The sequence below is a fragment of the Scophthalmus maximus genome, chromosome 20 (genome assembly GCF_022379125.1).
Source record: "Scophthalmus maximus strain ysfricsl-2021 chromosome 20, ASM2237912v1, whole genome shotgun sequence".
Taxonomy (NCBI): domain Eukaryota; kingdom Metazoa; phylum Chordata; class Actinopteri; order Pleuronectiformes; family Scophthalmidae; genus Scophthalmus; species Scophthalmus maximus.
In genome coordinates, this window is record NC_061534.1 from 2,193,724 (window position 1) to 2,206,896 (window position 13,173).

At 49.3% G+C, this 13,173-nt stretch overlaps 3 protein-coding genes across 3 annotated transcripts; 2 read left to right on the top strand and 1 right to left on the bottom strand.

Annotated features, from left to right (window-relative positions):
• Window positions 1–1,171: 1,171 nt before the first annotated feature.
• nim1kb (NIM1 serine/threonine protein kinase) lies at window positions 1,172–3,802 on the top strand. The gene is made up of 4 exons (XM_035609009.2): window positions 1,172–1,359; window positions 1,673–1,958; window positions 2,290–2,558; window positions 2,707–3,802. Exons 2-4 carry the CDS (start codon window positions 1,685–1,687, stop codon window positions 3,469–3,471), a joined length of 1,308 nt encoding a protein of 435 aa, XP_035464902.1. The 5' UTR covers window positions 1,172–1,359; window positions 1,673–1,684; the 3' UTR covers window positions 3,472–3,802.
• Window positions 3,803–5,000: 1,198 nt separating this feature from the next.
• gadd45gb.1 (growth arrest and DNA-damage-inducible, gamma b, tandem duplicate 1) lies at window positions 5,001–6,891 on the bottom strand. Its single transcript, XM_035609012.2, has 3 exons — window positions 6,537–6,891; window positions 6,184–6,388; window positions 5,001–6,073 (listed from the first exon to the last, which is right to left on the bottom strand). The coding sequence occupies exons 1-3, from the start codon at window positions 6,677–6,679 to the stop codon at window positions 5,945–5,947; spliced, it is 477 nt and encodes a 158-aa protein (XP_035464905.1). The 5' UTR covers window positions 6,680–6,891; the 3' UTR covers window positions 5,001–5,944.
• Window positions 6,892–10,891: 4,000 nt separating this feature from the next.
• Window positions 10,892–12,539, top strand: LOC124849746 (growth arrest and DNA damage-inducible protein GADD45 gamma-like). Its single transcript, XM_047329658.1, has 3 exons — window positions 10,892–11,130; window positions 11,242–11,446; window positions 11,557–12,539. The coding sequence occupies exons 1-3, from the start codon at window positions 11,030–11,032 to the stop codon at window positions 11,683–11,685; spliced, it is 435 nt and encodes a 144-aa protein (XP_047185614.1). The 5' UTR covers window positions 10,892–11,029; the 3' UTR covers window positions 11,686–12,539.
• The last annotated feature ends 634 nt before the right edge of the window (window positions 12,540–13,173 follow it).

Here is a 13,173-nt window from a genome sequence, read left to right on the forward strand (position 1 = left end):
TGCAGGGAGGGGAGGCGGGGGGGAGGGGGGGAGGTAGTTCAGTCCCGTTCAAGGAATTAAACCTGTTTATCTCCTTTTCATTCGAAGGACACATTTCACTTTTTCACTTCTCTTCTGCTGATTTAAAGTTTTTGTAAAAGTAGAGTTTTAAAAATCCAATTTCTGTAATTTGTGTTCAAGGATTTCCTGTTGTTCACATTAAGGGACAGCATTTCCCTTTCTCTGCAATAATAAGAATGTGTTTGTATTCGCTGTATTCAGAGTAAGGTAGGGATTCTGAACAGCAGCACTACTGCGTTATTAAATATGAGCTCAACACGGCAAAGTCTGGAAAATCTGGATCTTAGCTTATCATTTACATGAAAACTGTAAATAGTTGGAAACAACAATCGGATCGGACCGAATTAAAATTATTAAAGATGAACTTGAATCTCGTCACTTCCTGCACTGTGGTTAGGGTTTTTTGTTTTTAACCAAATCAAATTTTTACCATTATTATTATTCATTTTATTATAGAAGAAATACAATTCAGAGTAAACGTTGTCCTCGTTGTCCTGCGATCGTCGCTCCCTCCATCCGTCCGTCCGCCGCCACTGCTGCTCGCAGGGTCGACACACCTGCATGAAGAAGCGATGACCTCCTGCTTTTCTAATCTCTTTATCTGTCATTGCCCCGCCTGCGTCGGAGGGCGGACAGCGAGCTAATCTCTCTGGGAACATTAGATAACACCGTTGCATAACACGTCAATCTTCACAGAAGCCAAGATCAAGAGAGATCAAGCCGAGCTACGAAACAAGGCAAGACATTTTCTCTCAGTGTGTTCTGTCCTGTATTCACCTGCAGCCCGACGCGTCCCGCTCACACTGACTGCAGATATGCTGCAGATGCTAATAGGTGCACATGCACATTCGTCCTCGTGTTGCACGTGTCTGGTCTCATTTCCTTCCAACCCGTGACCTGATGTTAACCATTTGCAGGGATCAAGAGAGAGCCCTTAATTAAAACGGGATTAGTGTCCATGACACCACTGTAATCCTTCGTCCTTTGTCCCTGAGGAGGAGGAGAAGTTGAAAGACATGGGAAGCCTGTCCACTTGCCTCATGACTGGAACATAGCGTCTCCCTCCCCCCTCCCCCTCCCCTCCTGTGTGTTCCTCGCCATCAGAGTACAGTCGTCTGAGAGAGAGGAAGCACGACGGAGTTCCTGCTCTGTGGGAAAAGACTGTGTGAATTGATTTGTCAGATGTGAGGATGAAGAAAATACATATTTCTGGCTCCTGTTGGGCCAAAAGAAGCGTCTTCTTGCTCGCGATGGACTCCATGGCAACGGTTTGATGAAGAGCGCCGATTTGGGAACTCGGTAAGGACACGAGAATCTTGTCTTTTTTTATGTATTTTGTCAAATTCCTCCAGCCATTTAAGCTTTTTCATTCCAATATATTTTGCATGAGAATTTCAATTTGTTGACATAGTCAGGTTTCAGTGAAACGTTGGAAGAATAACACGTCAGGCGGTTATTAGAGAAAGTTTAATACTTTTTGGGTAGTATCTTCAAGGTAATATCTTCATGGTTGAAAGCACTTATTTTAAGTCGCTTTGGACAAAAGCATCTGCTAGATGAATGTAATGTAATGTGAAAGTTGCAGTACAATGATCGTGTTCTCGTCTCGCAGCCTGCGACAGAAATGCCCGGGGGCCAGTACCAGGTGCCGAGCCCAAAGTTCCACCACAGCCACTACAGCCTGACGGACAGCTCCGTCGCCCCCTCCGATGACGAGGAGGCCGAGGCGCCGTCGTGCCCCACGCCGCTGCAGAAGCTCAGCACGGACATGTGCAAGGACGAGAAGACCATCAAGGAGCTGATCATCGGCCGCAGGGTGGGCTTCTACAAGGTCCGGGGGGAGATCGGTTACGGGACCTTCTCCAGGGTCAAACTGGCCTTCCACGCTCTGACTAAAGGTAAAAAAACAACAACAGAGAGTACTTCTGTCTACCTCACACACCTTAAGGATTCCTGCTGCTGTGCCTGAAACTATGGTGGCAAACCATGACGACGAATAGCAAAAGAAACCGATGGTCTTTGTTGTTGTTGAGCCTAGAACTGAGATGCAAACCAGCCTGAACCTGCTTCTATTAGACTCCACCAGAACACAACTGGTACAGGCTACAGAGGCTGAACGTGGCATCTTCAGAACAGAAGATACAGAAGAAATAATAAATCCTTGCATTTAAGAAACTTGAACCAACTACTGCTGTTGTCTAACGTCTCCCCACCCGTCCCCCCTCTCAGACAAAGTGGCCCTGAAGGTCCTGGACAAGACGAAGCTGGACGCCCAGGCCCAGCGGCTGCTCTCCAGGGAGATCAGCAGCATGGAGCAGCTGCAGCACCCCAACGTGGTGCGTCTGTACGAGGTGGTGGAGACGCCCAGCCGCCTCTACCTGGTGCTGGAGTACGCGGGAGGCGGGGACCTCCACAACCGCATCTGCAACGAGGGCAAGTTCAACGACAACACCAGCAAGATCACCTTCGCCCAGATCCTCTCTGCCATCAAGTACATTGTTAGTGGGGACATTTTGTTTTTACATTTATATATATATATATATATATATACCCAGATGTTAAAGTCCTGACATGTCTTGATCATTGCCAATCCTCAGATCTGTTTGAATATTTCAAAATTTAAAACTGATTGCTTTTGCTCTGCAGCACAACATCAACATCATCCACCGGGACCTGAAGGCGGAGAACGTCCTGTTCACCAGCGGCGGCTGCGTGAAGGTGGCCGACTTTGGCTTCAGCACGCGGGTCTCGAACCGCAACGACGCCCTCGACACCTTCTGCGGCTCGCCGCCCTACGCCGCCCCGGAGCTCTTCCGAGACGAGTGCTACCTGGGGCCCCCGGTGGACGTGTGGGCCATGGGCGTGCTGCTCTTCTTCATGGTGACCGGCACCATGCCGTTCCGCGCCGAAACCATGGGCAAGCTGCGGCGCTGCATCATCGACGCCGCTTACGCCATCCCCCCCTGGGTGGCCGGCCCCTGCCAGAGGCTCATCAGGGGCATCTTGAAGACGGTGCCCGCCGAGCGCTACGCCGTCGACCAGATGATGGGCTGCGATTGGCTCCTGCCGGTGGAGTTCCCCTGGTCGCTGGTGCGTCACGAGCCGGCGAACCCGCTGCAGAGCCTGCTGGGCTCGGAGAGCTGGGACCTGGAGGAGGAGGAGGAGAAGGAGGAGGTCAGGAGCTCGCTGGAGGAGCTCGGCTTCACCACGGAGCGCCTGCAGAACCATCAGCCCAAAAACAGCCGCAACCCCGTCACCGGGGTGTACCGCATCCTGCTGCACCGAGCCCAGAAGAGGAGGGGCTGCGACTGTTCCCCGGTGGTGCGAGGGGTGGTGAGGGACCCCAAAAGGGAGGGGCTCCGGGCCTACAGGGGCCTCAGACACACCTCCAAGCTCTGCGTTCTGTCATGACAGTCTGTCAGAGACGCTTTTTATACACATTTCTTTTATACCGACAAGGAACCAGTGATTTTTTTTTTACATTATGTACATTACCGTGCAGTTTTTTTCTTCCTCACAATTTCATGTATTTGTTTTTTTGCTTCCAATGCAACTTGTTGTGATAGTCTGAGCCACCGAGTGAGAAAGTGCCTGATGAAAGGAAAACAACAGTAATAGTTTTAATTTTAATCTTGTAAAACTTGTCTTAACTACTGCAGCAGGGACATACTGTATATTCTGTGGCCGCTACTCTGCTTGTTATGTTTTTCTAGGTTTTTTTTTTGTGATCCCTTAAAAATAAAACGACAAAGTGACTTGTGTCCTCCCAGTGAAGGTTTTTTCCTCTGTGCATTTTTGGACGCAAGTCATCAGCAAGTGATTTTCCTATTCAGAAGAAAAAAAATATTCGTTAACATTTATATTATTTATGTTATGTTACTCCTTTGAATATTCAAGTGGAGGTCCTAACCCCTTAAAGGGGCAGAAGGCAGAAGGCCATCTCTTAACGTGTCGACGAGCGATGTTTACCAACTGCACTCGCAGTGTTGAGCGGTGCGGTCGGCACCATTCGTTTTGTTTTCGATTTACAGAGCCTGGCCTGAGCCGGAAAACCTGGGCAGAACCGACAGCTAACAGACGGTGAGGAAATATTCGCAGATTTTTTACAAAACGTGTATCGCTTTAGAATCGCTTACTGCCCCTTTAAGTTGACAACCATTCTATAAAAATGTTGGGGGGGGGATTATGCAAAAAGTTCTTGCAGCTAAAATTCCTATAAAACCAAACAAAACATTAGTGATCTTTATTTTCCCTCTTGCATAAACTCTTTCATGCAAAATATAATATTGCGCTCATGCCTTTCTTTTCCCCTTCTGAGTGACGAGTAGGTGGTCGATGCTGCTGCAGATGCTGCAGCTGCTGCTGCTCGTCTCGCGTCTCTGTGGCCTGTTTGCCAAAGTTTCACTAAGTGCCTGCTGGTAAACAATGGACCCGACAGCAGCAGCAGCTGCAGGCGGGACACCAGATGATACTCGGGGCCCTGCGCAACCGGCCCAAACCAGTCCGGACCCAACTCCTCCATCCCTCCCCTCCTCCCCCCTGCCCTGGCCGACCCCCACCTGCAGGGAGCGGCAGATGGCGCGGCGTGGCCGCGGAGGGGACATCTGCGGGCCGCAGACAATGGGCCCTCTTGTGCGGACCGCTGGAGCTGACAGGCCCCCGGAGCTCCGCCATTGTGCCCCGCGGCCCCGCGCCCATACACATGCAGATGAGCTTCTGCAGGGGGAGGAGGGGGCGTTTTCTTTTTTGTGTGTGTGCGTGTCTCCACACAGAGCAGATGACAGGCGGTAGCGCCCTGCATGCAAATTCTGCAGAGTGTATAACTTTTGTTAGGACTCATAACCCCGCCCCCTCTCCTCATCCCCCCTCCCTCCTCCATCCAAACACACACACACACAAACACACACACGTGAGAGAAAGTGAAAAACATAACACCGAAAAAATATATGATTTTTTTGTCGTTTATTAAGCATCATTTTTCTCTCTTTTACAATTTTCCAAAGTGTTAAAAATATAAATTAGTTTGTTTCCAACATTGATCCAAGAGGAGCAGAAAATATTCATCATCTTAAACATTGACGTCTCCATTATACAATGAATCCTCAATAAGATCATCTCACAAATCTTTCTTTTCTTTTTCTTTTCAAAACATTATCTTAGTAATTTTTCTAAAGTGAAACCTTTAGAGAAAAGACTTTTTTTTTCTTCAAATATTCTTTCTTTTTTTTCATTTAAAAATTATTTTTTTCTCCAAGTTAAACATCCAAAGTGAAACCTTTAGACACTTTCTTTTTTCAGTATTTTTTTTTTTTGTCATTGTTAAATTTCTAAAGTGAAACCTTTAGAGAATTATAAGACAATTCTGGAAAGTGGGAAACATTTCCGCTGATGATGGCAACGTTGTCGTGGTGTTGCTCAGCGAAGAGGACGCCGTTTGAAAAAGTCTCTTTTCATCCGGCGCCTCCTCCTCCGCACCGCTTCTTCTCCTGCTGCGCGTGCGTCAACGATGCGTCGCTCCTGCTCTCCGGGGGCTGAACCCGCGGGACGCAGGGAGCGTCGCTTCTCCTTCCTCTCCAGACCTCATCCGCACAAAGAATGAGGGTCGACGAGTCGCCCCCCGTGGCATGCCCGACCTCGTTCACATAAAGAATGAGAGTCATCTTGGCATGGACGGGACGAGAGGCGACGGTTCACGGGAGGGGCCCCCCTCCTCCTCCGGGAGGGGGCGGCCCCGGCGCCGTGCAGCCTGGACGGGGAATCCTCCTCAGGAGCGTCCAGGGATGAGCAGAAACAAGCCTCGTCCTGTTCGTCAGGATGAGTTACATTTCCAGATGAGAAGCTGCGCAGCATCTCGAGCGTAAGAGAGGAGCCGAGTCCCGGCGGGTCAGCGGCCGGGGAGGCTGACCTCCGGGAGGCTGACCTCCGGGACCCAGTCGTTCAGACGGCGGCTCTCCTCACAGAACAGGTGCAGCTTCTCCAGAGCGGGGTCCTCCCACGAGCCGTCGGCCGGGTTCTGTTCACACAGGAGGGAAGACGAGTTAGTCTCACGTGTACATTTGAAAACACGCACATTGACAACGAGCGGGACGAAGGGACGCGTCCGGTGCTCCGAGCTCCGCGTACCGTGATGAGGACGCAGTGCGCGTCTTCCAGCTGCTTGTCGTCGCCGACGATCTGGGCCAGACGCTGCACGTCGCTGACGCGCACGATGCTGATGTCGTTGTCGAAGCAGAACGACTGGATGAGGGTGAAGTGGATCTGCAGCGCGATGTCGCACTCGAACTGCTCGTCCGTGGCCAGCACGCAGAAGGACACGCTGTCCGGGTCACTGTGGAGACAAGGAGGGACACGAGAAGCATGAGATTTTCATCCACAAAAACACAAGTCGATGAATCTGAATTTCTTTGAAACATGTCGTCAACTTTCTCTCTCTCTCTCTCTCTCTCTCTCTCTCTTCGGCCGAGTCTCAAACTTACAGGTTCATAACTTTGGCGCACTCGTACACGCCCACGGTGAGCGCGTCGTTGTCCTTGGCGGACACCAGCACCTCCTCCAGGGCTTTGCCGCTGCACTGAGCGCGCTCGGCGGGCTTCTGGATCAGAACCTCCTCGAGAGTCATGATGATGAAGAGGAAGACGATGAGATATTCCTCAAAGGGAGTTTAGAGAGGGTTTGGGTCGTAGGGAGCCAAGTCCGAAGAAGAAGCAGAGTGATTTGAACTCGGCAGCCTCCCTCTGCTTTATACCCCGCAGCTCGTGCGGCGCAGTGAAAGCGCTGCGCCCTGATTGGCTGCGGCCTGAATGGTGTATTGGTATGATAATGTCCATTGTCACACTCCGGCTCGTGGCAGATTGATGGGGGTCATCGTGCCACCCCCCCCCTCCACCTCCTCCTCTCTGAGCAGCAGCAGGCTGCAGGCTGCATGGCCTGAAACTAAAAATAGCTTCTTAAAAACAATCATAATAATAAGTTGGTTCACTTTGCAGCACTTTTGCTTCAATGAAAGAAAACACAGCAGGTGCATAAATAAAGATCTCTAAAAGTTATTTTACTTTAGTATAAGAACTCCTTTATGTATATATATATATATATATATATATATATATATATATATATATATATATATATATATAGTTCTGTTTTTTTGCATGCAAAAAATATGAAGTTTTAAAGTTATTCCGCGTTTTACATGCAGATATTTGAGTTGTTCGAAAGCACAAACATGCTTTTGTCGAAATAAAGTAACTATTTCAGAAAAAAATCTACAAACTCTCAATATTTTTTATTGCATTTTGGACTTTTGTTGATATAGTTTTGTAGCAACAACATGGAGAAAGTGTGAAGCCCCCTCCCCTCCTCCCCCCGAGCAGCAGCAGGGAGAAAGGGCAGGTGGGGATGATGCCATCTGTGATATGGGGAGGCTCTGCCCATAAAACGGCCTCTATTGTGCGCACAGAAGCCCCTCTATTATCAAGGTCCACCCCCCCCCCCCCTCCCCTCCACCATACAAATGCAAATGAGCAGCGCGTGCCAGAACGCTGTGCGTGCTGCTGCGCAATCTGCACTTGCTGGGCCCCCACGTGCACATCATCAGCTGTCCACAAAATCCTTGCTCGCGTTTTTTTTGTTTTAATTTGGGGGAGTTCAGGGGCCACGAGGACGGAATTCTGTTGGAAGAAAAAAGAAAGTTTGTTGCACAAAATGCTTAATCCAGTTTCTGGCAACTTCCTGTTGATTCCTCATCATCATGCAGGTTTCCCCTAGTTTGTGAGCATTTGTTTTGTTTTTTTGCACTGTGTTCAGTTAGTGCTGCAACTATAACGATTTTTTTACCCTCGATTAATCTCATCGATTAATCTATTTTATGTTGTTTGGTCCATAAAATAGTGAAAAATGTCGATCGTCTTTCCCCACACACCAAATATATTCAGTTTACTGTCACAGAGGAGCAAAGAAAAAACTGAAATATTCACATTGAAGAAGCTGAAATCAGAGAATCTTTTTTCCCCATAAACACTACTTGAACCGATTTATCAATAATCAGAATAGTTGGAGATCTCTCTCTTGATTCCCGGTCACTTTTACGCGCAACAGAGCCTTTTACGCACGAGTCTAATTTCACTAAACGGGGACAGTTTCTCCCCCAGCATGCTTCCTGCTTATTCTGTTTTTTTTAATTAAGCTGCACAATAATCCCGAACACAGTTTGCATCGGGTCAGACCTGCTGCCACTGACTGCTGCGTAAACAGAGGAGGTGGGGGCGAGGAGAGGTGGAGAGGGTGGGGAGAGGGTCTGGAGTGCAGGAGACACAGGTTGGCGGTGATTGATTCGGCAGCCCCATTGTTCTGTGGAAAGGCAGAGCGGCAGATGGAGAACTGTCGCTATGAGGAGGAGGGAGGGAGGGAGGGAGGGAGGAGACCTAAACCCGGGTCAACCCCGACCCGAGGGCGCGCCGCTCCTTTGTCAGCGAGTCTCCACATCCGACGGTCTGTTGTCTGAGTTTTGATTACATTTGAATGCCTAAGAGGAGAGAGAGAGAGTATATGGTCTAAACTTTCAAAGTGTTATCCTCCAAAGTCTAACTGCAGATCAGAATCACTTCGGGTTTGGGTTGTAAACAACTTGTGTGTGTGAATGTAGAAAGAAAGTGTGTGTTTTGTTGTCCCTTATCTGCCCAGTGTTGCAGCAACAGGACCATTTGTTTATTTCTGATCTGCGTGCTGTAAATTCATCAACACCATCAGCTGGACGTGAAGGGAGGAGGAGGGCGAGGAGTCCGATCTGCATCCAGCTGATGGAGACTCGGATCGGCTTGCATGCGTGGCCACAGGGCAGGCGCGTGCAAATCGATACCGACCCCATTGTTGCCGGAGCACATCTGCCAGACGGAGGCAGCGCGCGACAGGTGTCGGTGGGTTAAAGCTGCTTCGCCGGTGACCTGCGGCGAATCTGCAATAAAGCGCTAAAACCCTCTTTTGTGAGGATGGAAGTGTCGCAAAGCTGCTGGATCAGACCGAAGTTGCGCAGATAATTGGGCCGCGAGCTAAATCTGGAGAAAATAGGCGAGTGTTTCATTGGTAAATCTGCCTTTTCGTGAGTCAAATAAGTGTTTTATAGCTTTAAAGCAGAAACACACTCTATAACTCAAAGTGTGATTTCGCAAAACTTCTGCATTCGGATTTTTGTTTGGCCACAAAACTTAAAAAATCATATTGGAATGAAAAAAAAAAAGAATAAAGGTGCAGCCCTCTTGGCTGCAGCAGGTGCTGCCTGCCTGGCCCCCCTTTGTCCCGGCTGCCTCCCTTCACCTTCCCCTCGGGGGGCAGATGGTATCTCTCTCTCTCTTGTTGCCATGGAGATAAATAAAAGAAGATGCAGACGGGACAGATAAAGCGCGCAGTCATCTCCAGATGCCACGCGCCTCCAGTCCGGCACCGGGCGTCTTTACGCATGCAAAGCAGCGGCGCGTGCCACATTGAGCACATCTACACAAGAACACAAAAGAAAACAGGAGTTCAGACAGTGACACTGGGCAAGAGCTCAAATAAAAAGTCTATACGTGACATGTAGGGCATTTAGAAATGTCAATATCTGAACAGGAGCAACTCCCAGGCACACGTCAATAAAACGTATTAGTGTTATAGTAATAAATACTGCAGTTTCCAAACTTGATCATGCAGCATTTATTTCTATGTCTCTGATAAGAGGCTCCGGAAAAGTGGACCTCTGCAAAAATTCGCCAAGAGACATTTAAGGGATGTTTGTACGAGGTTTTTAACTACAAATATATTTCTATTTATCATAGTTTTGGACATTCCGAGGTCAAATATCACTTTTTTAATGAACTCCCAAAAAAGGGGGCAAAAACAATAGAGATGTAATGAAATATCAAAAGTCGATTTTTGCAGGTCGCAAGAGCAAAATGTCAAACTTTGACCAACTTACATCTTAACCTGGCCACTCAGAGGATCAGTGTTGAAGTCAGACTTTTATTCTGAAGGATTTAAAGGTAAAAGCACAAAGCAGAGAACAAGTGATGTCTTTTGACATTTTGTGTATTCTTTATTAGTATATATATGTTTCAAGATTTAAGGTCAGAGTTCAAATTGTGTTCTCCAACACACTCACCATCAGCAGACTCTCAATCAACTCTTGTTCGAACTGTGTTGAACCGAGTCTTTATCTTTTTTATGAGGAGATGCAGATTGACTCAAAGGTCTGCAAAGTATAAATCCATAACCGCCATTTAAATTTGCACCAACATTAATACAGATGTGAAGTCCACTGTTACACGAGTGCAGCGACTTTGGGATCCACTTGGGAGAAGTTATTGACTGTCATCGCTCACTGTCATTCTCGATAGTTATTGATCATTGAATCGACTGATTGAACTGTAACAAAATTCAAGCACAAGACTTTTTAAAAAAAAAAGTCTTGACGGAAGAAACTGAAGCAACAGAGAAATGTGATTTGACAAAACCTGAATTCACATTTGACGTTCACAGCGACGTGATTCTCAAAAGTCTAATAATAGATTTTCGTACCGAAACGAATGGAAATCAATAACAACAACAACAACTACAGCAGCACGTGTGACACGGTTTGCGTGTTCCATGTGAACCCTCCGGAGTCGCCGGAGTCGTCTTCCTGTGTGGCTCCATTCCCCCTGTGCGCTCAGGACAATCATGTAAAGGGTCAGAGAGTTTCTACATCTGATCCTTTCAACCTGAGCTGCCCCCGACTCTCTAAGACTTTTCTATAGGCACGCGTCCCTGAGGGTGGGGGGGGGGGCAGGCTGCGGGCCTGTTGTGGCCACTGTGCCCCCCCTCCCCTCGACAGCCAATCAGGGAGTGAGCGCGTGCCGGGGGTCTGCAGTATAAAAGGCTGTCAGATTGCTGGAAGCAGCACAAACCAAACTCCTCTCCTCTCGGCCTCAGTGTGTTGACATCGGACCGCCTCAGCTGAACCATGCAGTCTCCTGGAAAACCTCTGACGGAAGCGCTGCTCTGCGCCCGGAGCGAGGAGCGGCTCACCGTCGGCGTCTACGAGAGCGCCAAGATCATGACTGAGTAAGTGCCCTTTTGACTTTGGCAAGTTCTCTGGTAACTCAACCCTGACCGAAACTGACCGGTGCGCAAAGAACAGCAGCTAACAGGAAGTGTCCCTCCTTGTCTCCACAGTGACCCGGACAGCGTGTCCTTCTGCGTGCTGGCCACGGACGGGCGGTTCGAGTGCGACATCGCGCTGCAGATCCACTTCACCCTCATCCAGTCGTTCTGCTTCGACAACGACATCAGCATCGTGCGCGTCAGCGACGTGCAGCGTCTGGCCCAGATCGTCGGCGACGACAAGCAGCTGGAAGACGCGCACTGCGTCCTCATCACGGTACGCGGAGCTCGGAGCACCGGACGCGTCCCTTCGTCCCGCTCGTTGTCAATGTGCGTGTTTTCAAATGTACACGTGAGACTAACTCGTCTTCCCTCCTGTGTGAACAGAACCCGGCCGACGGCTCGTGGGAGGACCCCGCTCTGGAGAAGCTGCACCTGTTCTGTGAGGAGAGCCGCCGTCTGAACGACTGGGTCCCGGAGGTCAGCCTCCCGGAGGTCAGCCTCCCCGGCCGCTGACCCGCCGGGACTCGGCTCCTCTCTTACGCTCGAGATGCTGCGCAGCTTCTCATCTGGAAATGTAACTCATCCTGACGAACAGGACGAGGCTTGTTTCTGCTCATCCCTGGACGCTCCTGAGGAGGATTCCCCGTCCAGGCTGCACGGCGCCGGGGCCGCCCCCTCCCGGAGGAGGAGGGGGGCCCCTCCCGTGAACCGTCGCCTCTCGTCCCGTCCATGCCAAGATGACTCTCATTCTTTATGTGAACGAGGTCGGGCATGCCACGGGGGGCGACTCGTCGACCCTCATTCTTTGTGCGGATGAGGTCTGGAGAGGAAGGAGAAGCGACGCTCCCTGCGTCCCGCGGGTTCAGCCCCCGGAGAGCAGGAGCGACGCATCGTTGACGCACGCGCAGCAGGAGAAGAAGCGGTGCGGAGGAGGAGGCGCCGGATGAAAAGAGACTTTTTCAAACGGCGTCCTCTTCGCTGAGCAACACCACGACAACGTTGCCATCATCAGCGGAAATGTTTCCCACTTTCCAGAATTGTCTTATAATTCTCTAAAGGTTTCACTTTAGAAATTTAACAATGACAAAAAAAAAAAAATAGTGAAAAAAGAAAGTGTCTAAAGGTTTCACTTTGGATGTTTAACTTGGAGAAAAAAATAATTTTTTAAATGAAAAAAAAGAAAGAATTGATTGATTGATTGTTGAAAACTGAAAAATAATAATGAAAAAAGAAGCTAAAACTGAAAACATGAAACTTCCTGAAGGTTTCACTGTTTGTTTTCTCTCTGTCGAATGAAACAACTCGTTCACCACGTGTTTGATTCTCTTGTGGGATTTAAAGCCGATAAATAAAAAGATTTGAAGGAAGTTCTGCTCTCCGACTGTTCTTTGACCTTTTCAACTCACGTTTCACTTCATCCTGTCGGGTTCGTCTCTCTGTCTCTCCGTCTCTCCGTCTCTCTGACTCTCCGTCTCTCTGACTCTCTGACTCTCTGACTCTCCGTCTCTCCGTCTCTCTGACTCTCTGACTCTCTGACTCTCTGACTCTCCGTCTCTCCGTCTCTCCGTCTCTCTGACTCTCCGACTCTCTGACTCTCCGTCTCTCCGTCTCTCCGTCTCTCTGACTCTCTGACTCTCTGACTCTCTGACTCTCTGTCTCTCCGACTCTCCGTCTCTCCGTCTCTCTGACTCTGTGACTCTCTGACTCTCTGACTCTCTGACTCTCTGACTCTCTGACTCTCTGACTCTCCGACTCTCCGTCTCTCCGACTCTCCGACTCTCTGACTCTCTGACTCTCTGACTCTCTGACTCTCTGACTCTCTGTCTCTCCGTCTCTCCGTCTCTCCGTCTCTCTGACTCTCTGACTCTCTGACTCTCTGACTCTCCGACTCTCTGACTCTCTGACTCTCTGACTCTCTGACTCTCTGTCTCTCCGTCTCTCCGTCTCTCCGTCTCTCTGACTCTCTGACTCTCTGACTCTCTGACTCTCTGACTCTCTGAC

What these genes read in the sequence shown, in the direction of transcription:
- nim1kb (XM_035609009.2), top strand. Translation starts at nt 1,685, where the DNA reads ATGCCCGGGGGCCAGTACCAGGTGCCGAGCCCAAAGTTCCACCACAGC. An exon ending in CTTCCACGCTCTGACTAAAG is followed by an intron (nt 1,959 to 2,289) that starts GTAAAAAAACAA and finishes CCCCCCTCTCAG; the next exon opens with ACAAAGTGGCCCTGAAGGTC. An exon ending in TCTCTGCCATCAAGTACATT is followed by an intron (nt 2,559 to 2,706) that starts GTTAGTGGGGAC and finishes TTTGCTCTGCAG; the next exon opens with CACAACATCAACATCATCCA.
- gadd45gb.1 (XM_035609012.2), bottom strand. Translation starts at nt 6,679, where the DNA reads ATGACTCTCGAGGAGGTTCTGATCCAGAAGCCCGCCGAGCGCGCTCAG. An exon ending in TGCGCCAAAGTTATGAACCT is followed by an intron (nt 6,389 to 6,536) that starts GTAAGTTTGAGA and finishes TTGTCTCCACAG; the next exon opens with TGACCCGGACAGCGTGTCCT. An exon ending in CGCACTGCGTCCTCATCACG is followed by an intron (nt 6,074 to 6,183) that starts GTACGCGGAGCT and finishes CTGTGTGAACAG; the next exon opens with AACCCGGCCGACGGCTCGTG.
- LOC124849746 (XM_047329658.1), top strand. Translation starts at nt 11,030, where the DNA reads ATGCAGTCTCCTGGAAAACCTCTGACGGAAGCGCTGCTCTGCGCCCGG. An exon ending in AGCGCCAAGATCATGACTGA is followed by an intron (nt 11,131 to 11,241) that starts GTAAGTGCCCTT and finishes TTGTCTCCACAG; the next exon opens with TGACCCGGACAGCGTGTCCT. An exon ending in CGCACTGCGTCCTCATCACG is followed by an intron (nt 11,447 to 11,556) that starts GTACGCGGAGCT and finishes CTGTGTGAACAG; the next exon opens with AACCCGGCCGACGGCTCGTG.